Source organism: Dreissena polymorpha, chromosome 6 (genome assembly GCF_020536995.1).
Source record: "Dreissena polymorpha isolate Duluth1 chromosome 6, UMN_Dpol_1.0, whole genome shotgun sequence".
Taxonomy (NCBI): domain Eukaryota; kingdom Metazoa; phylum Mollusca; class Bivalvia; order Myida; family Dreissenidae; genus Dreissena; species Dreissena polymorpha.
Genome location: NC_068360.1, coordinates 25,821,845 through 25,839,443, shown reverse-complemented (window position 1 = coordinate 25,839,443; position 17,599 = coordinate 25,821,845). Strand labels below are relative to the sequence as shown.

The window sequence follows — 17,599 nt, the reverse complement described above, 5'->3', positions numbered from 1 at the left end:
GTGCGAAACAAAACAAAAACGTACCAAAAATGCATATGTCTATAAATATCGCTACATTTTATACATGTCCCGGAAAATCGGCAAAAGTCCCGGACAATTTAACTCAATGTCCCGGAATTGGTCTGAAAAATTATGGCATGTATGATTAAAGGATCACACTTTCCCCAAAATGAGAGTTAAATGTAAAAATGTAGTATCCGCTGAAAATAACTATATGAGATACAATACTACAAAAGTTTATGTCAGGCTTAAAAATTTATACTTTCCTTCCCAATATCATAACTGTTGTCACATTTGTATGGTAAAATGGAAAGAAATCGGCTTAAAACTGGGGTTTGAATGAGAATCACACAAGAGATTGTCACAGGCAAACAATATTCCCTTACAGTCTTAATGTTGTTAGAGTAAAAGCAGGTTACAGTATCTCAATTATTTTCATCCATGTAGCTTAAGCACGATAAAGATGTGGCAGGATCCACATAATAACCATAGCAATTCTATAACCATAGCAAGCACAATAATGTCTGAAGTAGAAAAAAGTAATAACATGAATTTCCCCATAAGAGGATGAGATGCCTTGTAAAATCCGTTGAAAACAGTTGAAAACTGTCAACAAGATTGGTTCAAATGTGACCTAAGCAGGTCAGGTTATGAACCCCATAAGCCACAATCAATTGTTGGAAAACTGCCTCGGCTTCACAGGGGCCAACAGTTTCTGTGATTCTAGCTCATCTACATGTACAATAACCTGGAACTGACCATTCTTCATGCATATATGAAAACAACTGTTATGACCAAAAACATTATGTTTTAAACAGAGCACATTGACAGTGACTTTCATTGTCTACCGCCCCCCCCTCCCTTACATACCCAAATCTTATAATCAGAATTTTAATTTTCATTATAAAACCTGTATTAAACTAACAACAAGGGCTAAGCATCAAAACAATACTGATATCACTTACTTAAAGCACTCTACATATTTCTTCTGGTTGAAGAAGTTCTTGAAGACGCATTTCCCGCCAAACAGCCATATGTCGCTGTCGTCTGTGATGGTTCCGTGTGTGAGACCCGCCATCTCGAGGTACGCACACTGAGCCTCTGCCTCTGTTGGACTCACCACGTATGGGATCCCAAACAATTGCAGCAACTCCTGAGTTGTATCAAGACAAAGAGACATTAATCACCCTTTTATCCTTGCCCACTAAGATACGCATTTTGACGCGTTTGTAGTCCCCACAAAAATAAAATTAAATTTAAACCTTACTAGATTCAAGTTTTAGATGGCTTCATTTCTAACCCTCAGGTACTCATGAGCAGCAAACAGCATAAAACCTGAACAGACTGTGAGTTACTCACCGGCTGTTCCAGTTCTATGCTGGTTGCATATAGACATTTTGACTTTGCTCTGAGCTAGAAAGGGTTAACTCAGCACGTTGGATGTATTGTATGAAACTTAAGATAACAGCATTTACTGTGCAACCTATGTTATTTGTCTAACATTTATTTTACTTGGAATTTTTGTGGGTCTGTTCAGCCTCAAATTAATATGTTCAACAAAACTGTTTAACAAATGTTTAAGTTTGATCTGTTTTATAGAAAATATACAATATGTATACATTAAAATAAAAAATCGGCGAATTTAAGATCCTACATTATGCCCAAATTTAAGAATCCATACATTCATGTCAATGAAATTCAATGAATTCACAGCATTATATACCTAAAGATATTCTGACTTGAAAATGAGGTATTTCCATTATAAACAACAACCTACAGGATCAAAATCTTTAATTTCACAGTTTTTCTATTTATCAGCAGGAAAGAACGACACATAAATGATGTCAAAAATGTACGTTTCAAAATGACATCATGATAACATGTAAATGCTTTCAATATATGCTTATTTTTATGTTCGGACTATAAATATTATTTGTGACATAAGTGACTTGTAATGATTTTAAGAACAAGGTAATTGTTAAGCAATATAGTCCCCTACCAGCTCCAAAATTTGTCAGAAATTCCACCATTTTCAGAATATTTTTTTTGGTTGCCATAGCAACCACACTTTCTGACGTAGGAACAAAATGAAATGACGTGCATAATGTCCATATTGCCATCTATCCATGTTGCAAGTTTCATGAAAAAATATTAACAACTTTTAAAGTTATCTCAGGATCCAGAAAACCACCATTTTCAGCAGTATTTCTAGTCTATTTGTTGCCATAGCAACCATAATTTTTGACGTAGGAACAAAATGAAATGATGTGCATAATGTCAATATTGCCATCTATCCATGCTTCAAGTTTCATGAAAAAATATTAAGAACTTTTAAGTTATCGCAGGATCCAGAAAAGTGTGACAGACAGACTCAAAGACAGACAGACGGACAGACACACAGAGCGCAAACCATAAGTCCCCTTCGGTGAAACCGGTAGGGGACAATAAAAGAGATCGGTGTGTCGTTATGTTGGGTTGTATCACACTAATTGATTGTTTGAAATAAAACGTTACACATCAAACTCATACAATACAACCAATGGGAACACCACATTCTTCTAATATTTCATATTTTAATTAATCATCAGTAAAGATAATCATAACTTAAAACTGAGTGAGCAGCCTTTCATGGCAAGGTAATCACATTTTTGTCTAAGATGACTCTTGCTGAATTTTCAAAAGACAACTACCATAACTATCATTTCAAAACTTTCTAATATGCAACATCAAACAATAAAAAATCAAGTCCTAATTACAGCAAAGCAAAAAAAATTGAACATGATAATACAAATTGTCACCAGACCATGTGCATATTGTTAAATTACATTTTCGGTACAATAGCATCTCAAAGAGTGTTTATCAAACTTTTGTACACATAATTTGGACATTACTGTATAATTAATCGTATACTCATAATTAAGGGCTTTAGTGGATACCAAAAATTTAAAATGGTACATGTAGTTGTTGGGCTAATAATGATAATTTAAATTAAATGTAAATTTTACTTTACATGTCTTGTTTTAGTCATATTAACCACACTTTATCTTGACCACCTCAGACAGTCTAAAGGGTTAACTTACACTAGTACTTATATCCCATATATATAAGGCATATTTGTTGCTGAAAACTGTTCAACGAGAAAAACAGTTGGACAGAGTATTTCTATTCTGAGAATTTCATGACCAGTAACCACACAAGTTATATGGAATAACTGTGATTTGAACTCAAAAATCCTTTATTAACCATTAAGAACTTGCAGATCAATACTCTGGGAACCAAATCATGGGTTCACATGTGTACCAGTAAACAAAAGCTGGGTTCACATGTGTATCAGTAAACAAAAGCTGAGTTCACATGTGCAACACTAAACAAAAGCTGGGCTCACATGTGTACCAATAACTTATCATGGTTTCACATGTGTACCAGTAAACAAAAGCTGTGTTCACATGAGTATCAATAAACAAAAGCTGGGCTCACATGTGTACCAGTTACTAATCATGGTTTCACATGTGTACCAGTAATCAAAAGCTGGGTTCACATGTGTACCAGTAACTAATCATGGTTTCACATGTTTACCAGTAATCAAAAGCTTGGTTTACACGTGTACCAGTAACTTATCATGGTTTCACAAGTGTTCCAGTAAACAAAAGCTGGACTAACATGTGTACCAGTCAACAATCATGGGTTCACATGTGTACCAATAAACAAAAGCTGGGTTCACATGTGTATCAGTAACTGATCATGGTTTTACATGTGTACCAGTCAACAATTCATGGGTTCACATGTGTACCAGTCAACAAAAACACAACACTGCATCATTCAAGTTATCAGCTGTGTTAAACACATGGAGAAACAACAGAAAGGAGTGTCTATAACTTGCTGTTTTTGGTTAATTGTTAGTCAAGTGCTCTACCAACTAAGCTAGCTGTGGTTGATCTACCTGTGCCTCAGAGTTCATCTGATCTGTGATGGACACTGCCAGTCTCTCCTGTCGGCCCTGGTCTAGACGTAACTGACGGTTCTCCTGAGTCATCGTGTCCCGCAAAGCTCGAACTCGATTCTGAAATAAAATTCTTGGCCATTTGGTACCTCTCTCTATGGGATCCAGTAAAGGGGTTTATGTGAAAGGTGAGAGGTATCATTTGCAAAATTATGTAATTAAGAGTGCAGCACAATTAGAGCTCATCATAAACTTAACAATAATTTTGCAATTCTAACATATTAATTCCTACAAAAGTCAGAATTGGCTTATCAGCCTTGCTTGTACATCATTATGCTTATGATACCTTCTGGTTCACAATATGTTAACAATATGCTTTGTTCGAAATAAAGCTGAATGAAATAACAATACATGCGGTAAGAAGTTGTTGTAATGTCTTTACATTCCTCTGTTTCCTCACAAACATGACTACTTCCCAGCACCACTTTGTTAGATATGTTCAAGCGCAAATAACACATGAACATGAAGATAATTGTCTAGCACATCTTCACTAACGTCATGACATATTTGAAGTTTAATCTTGATAACTCGAGAAAAGTGGATGTAGTTAACACCAAAAACCTTGTAACATTTCATGCGAACTTACCGTCCAAACAACAGAGTGACTTATACATTTAGACCTAGAGTCTGCATGACTTTCCAAATATATTTAAGCTTCTTTCTGGGAAAACAGCGCTTAATGCTTGTGCATAAAGTGCCATCCAAGATTATCCTGTGCTGTCCACACAGGCTAATCAGGAAATCTCCTCCTAAACTTAATTTTCGATAAGAAGAGCCTTCCTTCAAACGAAAAATGAAGACTGCACAGGCTAATCCCGGACGACACTTTATGCACATGCATTTAGCCCAGTTTTCCCAGAGGGAGACACATACGCTACAATGTAGAGTCTAAAACCCAAACAAACAGTTGAAGGTCCTTGAACAAATTTACCTCTCTCAGACTCTCATACTGTCTCACCAGATCAGATTTTAGAGGGGCAGCTGTTGAAGATGTTTTCTGAATATCATCGTCACTGAAATGTAGACATATCTAGGTTTATCTTCAATAATTAAGTCATTGTTTAATTTAATTCACATCTTATTATTATTATGTAATTTATATAAGACTTATTTTATTTCAATGTTTCATTGTTATTGTTATTTTTATTGTATCAGGAATAGGAAGTTTCATTGCAGCTATACTTTAACTATCATAAACAAATATCTTTGGTGTGTAAACAAATGGATTTCAAACAACCTTAAATTAAAACAAGACAAACATACAAAAATAAAAAAACAAACATACTAGCACTTTGCAAAATGGTGACAGAGAGACTTAAAAATAACAAAAGACAAACATTATAAAAATTTGCCTAAAAAATATGTTTTTGGCATTATTTCACCAAACTTTACCCCTTCACTATGATACATTAAATTCTTGTGAAACAAACTGTGAATCCTCTTAAGCAATTATCATGCAATAACATTAAATTGCCCACACCTTAGGTTACTAGCATGATCTTCAGGTGAATCTACTCTTTTCACAATGTCATTGTCCGAGTCTGAGTTTTCCATTTCGTCCAATGCTCCAGTATCGCATACATCATCAACATGTCCTTCAGCAAGTTCAATACACTCTTGGTCAGGTTCATCATTTTCATCAACTATATTTGTCTGTGATATTACACTTTCGGACCTCTCAGCTATTGATTCTACTCCAATGTCAGCTTTAGCTAGTACCCTATCATTTTGCACTGATGTTTGCTCAGACAGGGAGGATTTGGATTTACTAGAGTTTTCTAAGTGTTCCAAGACAGATTCTTTCTTCTCATGGTTCAAATGAATCTTTACTGATGATTTTTCAGCAATATCTGGTTTTAAAATGGCTGAAGACCTCAGGTTTGGTATGATGTCAATTGCTGACTCAGATCTGGCAGACAATCTTGAACTTTTGTTCAAAACGTTTATTTCGCTGTCATCGTCCATTGCTGGACTGTCTTCTGTGTCAGGTATATTTGTCTGAAAAATGCTGACTGGGAACAACTCATCCTCTTTAATTTCATCCATGTTGATCTTAACTTCAATGAAATCGTCTGGAAAGAAAAAGTAAAAATTATCTGACAATAATCAATATGTGAGTGATGCACTATGAAGTAACACTTAACAGATATGTTTCATTGACTACTAGCAGTTGGAATAATTCATTCTGTAACAGTGTAACTTATTTTGAATTTCAAAATAAGAAAATGTAGTCTGCTCATGTTAAAATGAACATAATATTTGATTTATTATTGTTTTATCTTAAAATACAATTTGTTACCATTTGTGTATATTGCAAAACTAGCATGTTCAGGGTTTTAATCTGTAACAATCTGAACAGAAAATCATGTTTAATGTAAAATTATATAACTTTATTTACAAATAGACTGCAAATAGAAAAAAACATTCTCAAATAACATTACCATCTGACTCTGAGTCCTTGTCTAAAGAGAGTTCATCATCTCTTGGAATTTCCTCGACCAATTCTTCATCATCAGACTCTCCAATGACCTTGATCTTTTTAGCTTCGGTATCACTGGCTACAGACTTATCAGAAAGGCAGGAGATTTTCCTCTTAAAGATATCTCTGGTTGGTTTTCTGCCATCAGACACTGTCCTTGTTCCCTTGTCAGCTCTCTTCGACTCTTTTACCACACGAGAAACCTCATCAGTAACAACAACTGATCCCTTGATTTTAGGAGTCATATCTTTGACAATAATGACCGCCTTTGAGCTCTTACCCGTAACAGAAATTTGATCAAGTTCATCGACTTTATTAGTTCCCATTAGGCTACACAGCCCACTGCTTTGATCCTGGAATGACTCCTGAATTGCAAGCTGTAGATCGCTATCCTGATCCTCTGCTTCAGAGTCACCGTCCATTGCATCTTTGGCTTTATCAGTAATGTCAACATACGGTCCAATATCATCATCATCATCTGACCCTGAGTCAATCTCAATGATAGGCTTGAACTTATCTTTTTTCTGTCTTACTTTCATGTAATTTGAAGCAGGAAACTGTTTTTTAGCATCTACTCTTCCTTTTCCACTTGTGCTTGTTTCGCCATTTCCTCTGCTTTTATCATTCCTAGTTGCCGACTGACTTGCTTGAAATGTAACTTCCCTGATTTCAAAGTCATCTTCATTACTTTCGACGAGTTCATCAACAAATCCCTTAGCAGGTTTAGAAACAGTGTTAACATCATCAACTTCTTTCACAGTGGAGAGAGTAGATTTCTCATCCACACTTTTACCCTGGAAATGAATTGCAGCATTCCGCTTGGCTAGAATATAATGGGAATAATCTTCAGAAAACACACGTGATGAGTAGACTTCATCGGAGTCACTGAATTTCGCTCCATACTTGGTTGCTAAGGACTTTGTCTGCCTCTGGTTCAGATCTTTTCGTAAGATGTCAAGTCTTGTATTGAGTCTGTTGTGTTTGACGAGTTTTGCCAGCTGGAAACTGGAGAACTCTTTAGAATCCTGTAAAGAGTTGCAACTCCAAATAATAATGAAAAAAGCCAAAACACTCACAACTCAACAAACATTCTGGAGATTTTTTTACTAGTTTTTTTCTGTTACATTTAAATTATTTAAACTACGGCAAAGATGTTTTTTTCTGTTACATTTAAATTATTTAAACTACGGCAAAGATGTAATTCTATTCACCTAATGCCAACCAACATGTATAAAATTCTAGAGAAATCCTATTTTTCAATAAAAAAATTAGTAACTATTTTTTACAAAAAAGCCCCAATTGAAACAAGATTTCTCATGCCTCACACTGGTCTAAATTTATAACCTTGTTTTGTGATAGTATCATACAGATTGAATGCTCTGCTCTTGTGAATCTGTCAAAAATAAAAAAGGCACTAAGCATTTCAGCAAGCCAATATTCAATTCATAACTTACAAGGTTTGAATATTTCGTAAAGTTTAAAAAATGATTCTGCCATGTTGCTCAAAACATGATATGATGTCTATTAAAAGCATACATCCGGCAGATCTATGATCTTGGAGAGGTTGTAGTTCTTGCGGCTGAGTCGTATGTCAGTGATGATCTCATGCTGCAGTTCCAGTGGCAGGGACTTGAACCAGTCTGACTCTACATCTATTGATTGTAGGTCCCCAAACTGGTCCTGAATGCATATTATAGTTTATATACAGACAGTGATTGGTTTAATACTTTACCACTTAGATACTTATTTGACGCACTTGTGGTCTTTTAGAAATTTAATTTCTTCTTAGACCTTCTTAGATTCAAGTTTTAAAGGCTTTATTTTCAACCCTTAGATACTGATGAGCAGCAAACAGTAAAAAATCTGAACAGACTGCAAGCTACTCGCAGGTTGTTCTGATTTTATGCTGTTTGCACATAGCCATTTTCACTTCGCTTCTGAGTGGGAAAGGGTTAAGGCTTATTTGGGGCGGAAATTCAGCGCCATTCGCATGCTCCAAATGAATAGTTTTTTTACCTTAAATGATTTTAAAATTACCCACTTTTAAAGAGAGTTCACAATTTGGAAATATGACGATTTTCAAAATAGGCGTCAAAGATTAAACGAGAAAGTTAACAAGGTTTTACTAAAGTCATATATAGCCATATAAGGAAAAATGCCCCAGTCCCCTGGCGGCCATGTTTTTTTTAAGCAACCGGAACCATTTTCAAACTTGTCCAAGATATCATTGGGACAAATCTTCTGACCAAGTTTCATGATGATCGGACAATAAATGTGGCCTCTAGAGTGTTAACAAGGTTTTACTATAGCTATATAAGGAAAAAATGCCAATCCCCCTTGGCAGCCATTTTTTTCAACCAACCAAAACCATTTTCAAACTCATTCAAGATATTATTGGGAAAAATTTTCTGACAAAGTTTCATGAAGATCGGGCAATAAATGTGGCCTCTAAAGGTTTTACTAAAGCCACATATAGCCATATAAGAAACAAGAGGGCCTGAAAGGCCCAAAGTCGCTCACCTGAGATAACAAGATATTATTGGCACAAATCTTCTGACCAAGTTTCACGAAGATCGGAAAATAAATGTGGCCTCTAGAGTGTTAACAAGGATTTACTATAGCCACATAAGGAAAAATGCCCAGCCCCCTGGCAGCCATGTTTTTCAACCAACCGGCATCATTTTTTAACTAATCCAAGATATTATCGGGATGAATCTTCTGACCAAGTTTCATGAAGATCGGACAGTAAATGTGGCCTCTAGAGTGTTAACAAGCTTTACTATAGCCATATAAGGAAAAAAGCCCCGCCCCTTGGAAGCCATTTTTTTCAAGCAAACATAATTATTTTCGAACTCATCCAAGATATCATTGAGACCAATCTTCTGACCAAATTTCATGAAGATTGGACAATAAATGTGGCCTCTAGAGTGTTAACAAGGTTTTACTATAGCCATATAATATAGCCATATACGGAAAAATGCCCCACCCCTGGTGGCCATGTTTTTAAAGCAACCAAAACCATTTTCAAACTCATTCAAGATATCATTGGGACAAATTTTCTGACCAAGTTTCATGATGATCGGAAAGAAAAATGTGACCTCTAGAGTGTTAACAAGGTTTTACTATAGCCATATAAGGAAAATAGCCCCGCCCCTGTAGTGGCCATGTTTTTCAACCAACAGGCATCATTTTTACACTCGTCCAAGATATTATTGGGATGAATCTTCTGACCAAGTTTCATGAAGATCAGACTATAAATGTGGCCTTTAGAGTGTTAATTAGATTTTACTATAGCCGTATACAGCCATATAAGGAAAAATTCCCCGCCCCTTGGCGGCCATGTTTTTCAAGCAAATGTAACCATTTTTGAACTCATCCAAGATATCATTAAGACAAATCTTCTGACCATATTTCATCAAGATTGGACAATAAATGTGGCCTCCAGAGTATTAACAAGGTTTTACTATAGCCATATAAGGAAAAATGCTCCGCCCCCTAGCGGCCATGTTTTTCAAACAACCGGCATCATTTTTGAACTCGTCCAATATATTATTGGGATGAATCTTCTGACCAAATTTCATTAAGATTGGACAATAAATGTGACCTCTAGAGTGTTAACAAGATTTTACTTTAGCCATATATAGCCATATAAGGAAAAATGACCAGCCCCTTGGCAGCCATGTTTTTCAAGCAAAGGTTACCATTTTTTACTCATCAAAGATATCAGTGGGACAAATCTTCTGAGCAAGTTTCATGAAGATCGGAAAATAAATGTGGCCTCTAGAGAGTTAACAAGGTTTTACTATAGCCATATAAGGAAAAATGCCCCGCCCCCTGGCGGCCATGTTTTTCAATCAACCGGCATCATTTTCGAACTCATCCAAGATATCTAAGACCAATCTTCTGACCAAATTTCATGAAGATTTGAGAAAAAATGTGGCCTCTAGAGTGTTAACAAGGCAAATGTTGACGCCGCACAAAAGGCGATCACAAAAGCTCACCATGAGCACATTGTGCTTATGTGAGCTAAAACAGAATGCATAAATTATGTTAAAAACAAGCAAAATGAACAAGAGCTGTGTTTGTGGAACACAGTGCTCTGTAATGCACTTTGACGCCCCACAGCAGCTTTTTCCCAATTCAAAGTTCCGGAAAAGTTTAATTTTAGGTAAAATTGTTTAGTCCAAGAAGTGCAAGGCGTGTAAATTTATCAATTTCAATGGACAGACACAAAACTTAAACTTTATCTGTAGGTCATGTAGGTAGTCACTAAATCTATGCAGCATCATTTACATTTATCAAACAAATTGCATTCAAAATATCAAAATCAAAAACATTTATAATTTACAAATATTATACCTTGAATGTTCATAAAAAAAGGTTTGCCGACAGATCATACCTCTACAATCTCTCGTAGTTCCTGTCTTTCTGTAAACATATCATCTGTGTCACTCTTCTGGGAAAGGAACCTGACAGAAACTACCAGCTGTTCAAATCTGTGTAACTGTTGGTTTAAATAAACCTTTACCACTTAGATACGTATTTGACGCATTTGTGGTTCCTTACAAATTTAAATTTTAATTAAAGACCTTTCTTACCAGATTCAAGATTCAAAGGCTTCATTTCCATCCCATAGATACTGCTGAGCAGCAAACAGCATTAAACCTGAACAGACTGCGAGTTACTCGCAGGCTGTTCTGGTTTTATGCTGGTTGAAAAAGCCATTTTCACTTTAATTTTGATGGGGAACGGGTTAAAACAAGGCTGGAGACACTTTTCTTTAGTTAACTGGCATGAACTTTGCTAAATGAAGGCTTAATTCTGCAGTGAAAATCTTTGTGTTGATTTAGGCCAGTTATAAGTTCACTGAGAAATATCACAGCTATGTACATTAGAAAATTAACCAACAATATTGTTAACAATTGGTTCCAGTAGGCTTAAATACTTTCTGCGGTCATTTAATGTTGGTTAAAGATATGTTTTAACTGTGACTTATTTACGTCTTACTTAAGTTGATGGATTAATATATTATTTTTGTAACAAAATAAATAATTGGCAGATAAAATAGCACAACAATAAATGTGTTATTTGTTATCAAAGTATCTGTATTGGATAATAAAAATGTGATGTTTTTGGGAAACATGATGTCAAGATTTCAGTGACCCAAACAAAATATAAAGTAACATACATTATAAAAGTAACATTATGTCAATATTATTTCATCATAATAAAATCTCCTTAGGAATATGTCTTTGGAAATTTGATTGCTAGTTTCCTCGGATTAACATTTTAAAATCAATACATATTGGCTAGATTGCACCTTAGGCTTATAGAGAAAATCTTGAGTTTGTCCTGGAGTCATTATCAGCAATCTTAAGAAAGGTGCCTGAGTTGGAATCAAATCCAGGACCTAATATACCATTGCAAAGCCCAACTACTGAATTCTTACTGGATACATAATATAGCATAAGTTAATGCTTACATTTAGGTTTAACATCTTTTAAAAAACAAAACAAGAATATGATGGTTATTATTACATTTTGGAAGATTCTGGCAGAGGAGGCAATTCAAAAATTGCATCTTTGTTTCCCTTTGAAGAGCTCTTCACTGCTGGAGGTACAATTAGTGCACTTTCAATGCCATAAGCCTCCTGAAGAGCCTGACTGCGAATCAGATTGGTCAGAATCTTCTGCTGCATCTGGAGGCTTGCTTGTTCTGCATCTTCACGCTTGCCGCGCCTTGCAGCCTGAAATTTAGATTATAAGACCACCAAACACTTATTTAAAGCTATGCACATTAGGGCTACACCTCAAGTGAATCTATTTTTGTGATTAAAGTCAAAATATCAACAAGAGGGCCTGAAAGGCCCAAAATCGCTCACCTGAGATAACAAGATATTATTGGGACAAATCTTCTGACCAAGTTTCATGAAGATCGGAAAATAAATGTAGCCTCTAGAGTGTAAACAAGGTTTTACTATAGCCATATAAGGAAAAATGCCCCGCCCCCCGGCAGCCATATTTTTCAGCCAACTGGCATCATTTTTGAACTCTTCCAAGATATTATTGGGATGAATCTTCTTACCAAGTTTTATGAAAATTGGACAGTAAATGTGGCCTCTAGAGTGTTAACAAGATTTTATTCTATAGCCATATAAGGAAAAATGCCCCGCCCCTTTGAAGCCATGTTTTTCAAGCAAACATAATTATTTTTGAACTCATCCAAGATATCATTGAGACCAATCTTCTGACCAAATTTCATGAAGATTGGACAATAAATGTGGCCTCTAGAGTGTTAACAGGGTTTTACTAAAGCCATATATAGCCATATAAAGAAAAATGCCCCGCCCCTGGTGGCCATGTTTTTAAAGCAACCAAAACCATTTTCGAACTCATCCAAGATATCATTGGGACAAATCTTTTGATTTAGTTTCATGATGATCGGAAAATAAATGTGACCTAGCTCTAGAGTGTTAACAAAGTTTTACTAGAGCCATATAAGGAAAAATGCCCCGCCCCCATGCGGCCATGTTTTTTAACCAAAGGTCATCTTTTCTGATCTCATCCAAGATATTATTGGGATGAATCTTCTGACCAAGTTTTACGAAGATTGGACAATAAATGTGGCCTCTAGAGTGTTAACAAGATTTTACTATAGCCATACATGTATAGAGCCATATAAGGAAAAATGCCCCGCCTCTTGGCAGCCATGTTTTTCAAGCAAAGGTTACCATTTTCAAACTCATCCAAGTTATCATTGGAAAAAATCTTCTGACCAAGTTTAATGAAGAGCGGAAAATAAATGTGGCCTCTAGAGAGTTTAAAAGGTTTTGCTATAGACATATAAGGAAAAATGCCCTGCCCCCTGGCGGCCATGTTTTTCAATCAACCAGCATCATTTTCGAACTCATCCAAGATATTATTGGGATAAATCTTCTGACCAAGTTTCATGAAGATTGGACAGTATATGTGGCCTCTAGAGTGTTAACAAGATTTTACTATAGCCATATAAGGAAAAATGCTCCGCCCCTTGGCAGCCATGTTTTTTAAGCAAATGTTTCCATTTCTGAACTCATCCAAGATATCATTGGGACAAATCTTCTGAGCAAGTTTCATGAAGATCGGAAAATAAATGTGGCCTCTAGAGTGTTAACAAGGTTTTACTATAGCCATATAAGGAAAAATGCCCCGCCCCCTGGCGGCCATGTTTTTCAACCAACCGGCATCATTTTCCAACTCGTCCAAGATATTATTGGGATGAATCTTCTAACCAAGTTTCATGAAGATCAGACAATAAATGTAGCCTCTAGAGTGTTAACAAGATTTTACTATAGCCATATATAAATGGCCATATAAGGAAAAATGCCCCGCCCCTTGGCAGCCATGTTTTTCAAGCAAACATAACCATTTTCGAACTCATCCAAGATATCATTGAGACCAATCTTCTGACCAAATTGCATGAAGATTGGACAATAAATGTGGCCTCTAGAGAGTTAACAAGGCAAATGTTGACGGCGCACGACGGACAAAAAGCGATCAAAAAAGCTCACCATAAGCACGTTGTGCTCAGGTGAGCTAATAACCTAAAAATATAATATAGTAATGAAAAAGAAGGAACTGGCATTTGGTAATTAACTGCTCTTATTTATTCTTTCTACCTCCATAAACATTTTGTCAGATGCATGCATCTATCTATATCTGTGCTTTACCCAGCTTACATAGAAATCAATTTACTGTCGGCTAAATTATTTGCTGAGTGCATTATCATAATCATATCCTTTTGCATTCATGTTGTTACTGGACATAGAAAACACATTGGGCACACCTTCATAAGAAGGCGGCTACTTTATGAAACTGTGTAATACCAGAGTTAAATAAGAATGATTGTATTGGTAAACAATTGGAAATGCAAAAATTATTTCGAACTTAACATGATGGGACTTATATTGTAATAAATGAAATAATGTAAGTTTACTTTGCTGTGATCTTCAAGGCCTGATATATAACCATTATTGGGTAATATTCACAATGGATTTTTTTCCCAGAATCCAGAACAAAAATTCCCAATAGATCATTAATATAAGTTTTACCATTAATAGTTCACAATTTATACATGAAACAATAAATTATATCATTTTATGCTTTCCAATGGTTTATAGAGAAATATCAGTGAATTAAAACTGATATTTCACTGTTTCAAACAGTAAAAAATAACAGTAAAAATTATTGATAATTTTCATTGTTTGACCGGAACTATTTTAAGATATCTTTGGTTTCCCCATTGTGACCCCGCCAATGTTACCAAGGGCGATTGAGCTTCCCATTAACATACATGGGGCGCCCAATGGTAAATTATATTGTCCTGAATGGCAAAAATACAAAAATAATCATTTGTAAGCATAAAATTAAAAAAAAAATTGTTGGATTTGGTGGAATATCGATTTTAATTCACTCGTGATCATACATGTAGAAATAATATTTTCTATGATCACTGGTTAATTAAAATCGATATTCGACCAAACCCGACAAGTATCATCTATATTTTAGAGAAAATTAATGCTACAATTCCTAAGTTGATGGGTACATGTCATATTCCCAAACTGATGAGAACAAGAAACCGTCGAAGACGGGTGATGCTCCCCAACGTTTTTTTTTTGTCACAATATTGCACTATATATTCAGATAAAAGGAAACGTCTTGAGGGGCAAAACTTTGGACAAAATAATACGATGGATGGTTTAGCAACTTAAAAATTTCAAAGGGCCATAACTCTGTGAGAAATAATCCGACTAGAACCGGCTGATAATATACACATCTCCTCTTGGTAGTGAAGCTTCCCATGAAGTTTCATTGAATTCCAGTCGTTAGTTGCTGAGAAATAGCCCGGACAAGAATTGCACTATATGTACAGTTAATGAAAAATTTCAAAGGGCCATAACTCTGTGAAAAATCATCTAACGAGAACCAGCTGATAATATGCACATCTCCTCTTGGTAGTGAAGCTTCCCATAAAGTTTCATTGAATTCCAGTCATTAGTTGCTGAGAAATAGCCCGAACAAGAATTGCACTACATGTACAGTTAATGGAAAATTTAAAGGACCATAACTCTGTGAAAAATCATCTGACCAGAACCGGCTGATAATATGCACATCTCCTCTTGGTAGTGAAGCTTCCCATAAAGTTTCATTGAATTCCGGTCATTAGTTGCTTAGAAATAGCCCGGACAAAAATTGTGCATGGACGGACGCACACACGCACGGACAGACGAAGCGGCGACTATATGCTACTCCCCAAATCTTTTGTAAAGATCAGGTAAACAAATCTAAAAATTAACAAATGTTTTTTTTTCAGTGCCACTAATAGCAGTCTAACCAATTATAATATTTTTAAAACATGAAGGCCATGATGGACATGAAGCATTCCAACCCTTGAGTTAAAAGTACACCCGGTGGCCTAGATTTCAACCCTGATTGAATCGGATTAAAAAATGACCTTAAAGTGATATTATGGGCATTTTGCACTGTTGAATTGAGCTGAAAAGAATTAACAGGTCAAAAGAGTTAGTTAAAATGTGGTTACTGATCAATTATCTGCAACTCATCGTGCTGCTAGTTGTTAATAAAAATATATTTATATTCGATATTCTTACGAGACTCACCCAGTCCTGTAAGCTGAAATGATCCGTAAAACAAGATAGTGTCTTTGTGTCGTATGAACGAATCTGCACTAAAACTAAATTTAGGTTAGAATCGTTCATGCATGATCAGTTGTCAAACGAAAGTACGGTTTATATTCAAATGCAATATTTTTATCTTTCCGGTATATTGCTTTAGTATGTTGATGCTGCATTAACAAATATAAGTGTATATGAAGTGAAAACACCAAAAATAAACAAAGGTTGCAATGGACACCTATAAACTGTTAGATGCCCATAATATCACTTTAATATAACAAAGATAAACATAACGACTAAGTTGTTAACAGGCTTTTCTAAAATTTGACCTACTTTTTGGACGCATGTGGCCAGTTTCTAATTTGAAATGGCATAGATATTGTGAAGAAAACATTCTGACCATGTTTCTGAAATAAGATTAAAGGGGCCTATTCATATTTTGACGAATTGACAAAATAGAAACAAAATTGTTTTAGATTTGCAAATTTTTGCTTTTGTTATGTTTTTTGCATGAAAACAATAATACTGAACATTTACCATGCTCTAAAATATCCATTATATGCATCTTTTGACGATTTAAAAACCTGAAAATTATAAAGAGTTACAAACATGAAACAATCGAATAATTTGGAAAGTTATATTGTTACATTTATATTTTGTTACATTTTAGGATTGCCTATATTAAGTTAAAAACACATCATGAACTATAACAGCAGTACTACAGCACGGATGGTCCAGTGGTTAATTCGCTAGACTTTTACTCCAAGGGCATTGGTTCAAGCCCAGAAGTGGTTTACTTTTTTTATTTTTTAATCTAATTGTTTTATTCTAGAGCTTTTTAGGTTCAATGATTACATTTATCAATTTAAAGCATTTAATGACAAACTTCAAAACATGCCAAAATCTTTTAACAAGCACCTTTCTAAGTTTTGCCCTGTTGACATTGTTATTGGATGCACCTGACCCACATTTGAACTCCACCTAGATATTTTCAAGACAAACATTCTGAGAAGCTTTCATAAAGACTAGATGAACAAATGTGCCTTCTAGAGTGGTAAAATTATTTTCTAATATATGACTGTAGCTTACAGGTAGATTTTTATTAACTAACCCATATTTTCAAGTTTAATCAAGATAAGGTCATAAATAAGGCTTCTTGAGTGGTAATAATAATTTTCTATCATTAACCGGGTGACCTTTGACACATGTTCATCATATGTGAAATTGTACTAGATATCATCAACATAAATCTTCTGACCAAGTTTGATAAAGACTGGATGAAAAATGTGGGTTCCAGAGTGTTTTCAAGGTGTTGTCTACGACTTAACTAAGTAACCTATTTTTTGAAGCACATGACCCATCTTCAAAATCGACCTAGATATTGTCAAGATAAATGCCTTTAGCAAGTTTCACCAAGATTGGTGGCCTCGTTATGAGCTGAAAGCTT

The 17,599-nt window shown here is 35.3% G+C and overlaps 1 protein-coding gene across 4 annotated transcripts in view; it reads right to left on the bottom strand.

The window, feature by feature from the left end:
• Window positions 1-17,599, bottom strand: part of LOC127833859 (DNA excision repair protein ERCC-5-like) — a 28,017-nt gene that overhangs the window by 6,710 nt on the left and 3,708 nt on the right. For all 4 annotated transcript variants that reach the window (XR_008027655.1, XM_052359339.1, XM_052359337.1 and 1 more), the window contains exons 4-11: window positions 12,017-12,225; window positions 10,879-10,948; window positions 8,016-8,159; window positions 6,442-7,504; window positions 5,481-6,072; window positions 4,932-5,013; window positions 3,941-4,060; window positions 966-1,153 (exon numbers count right to left, since the gene is read on the bottom strand). Coding sequence is in view for 3 of the 4 variants with exons in the window: in XM_052359339.1 (XP_052215299.1) it covers window positions 966-1,153; window positions 3,941-4,060; window positions 4,932-5,013; window positions 5,481-6,072; window positions 6,442-7,504; window positions 8,016-8,159; window positions 10,879-10,948; window positions 12,017-12,225 (2,468 nt within the window). In the remaining variant the exon portion in view is untranslated. The remainder of the gene's footprint in view (window positions 1-965; window positions 1,154-3,940; window positions 4,061-4,931; window positions 5,014-5,480; window positions 6,073-6,441; window positions 7,505-8,015; window positions 8,160-10,878; window positions 10,949-12,016; window positions 12,226-17,599) is intronic.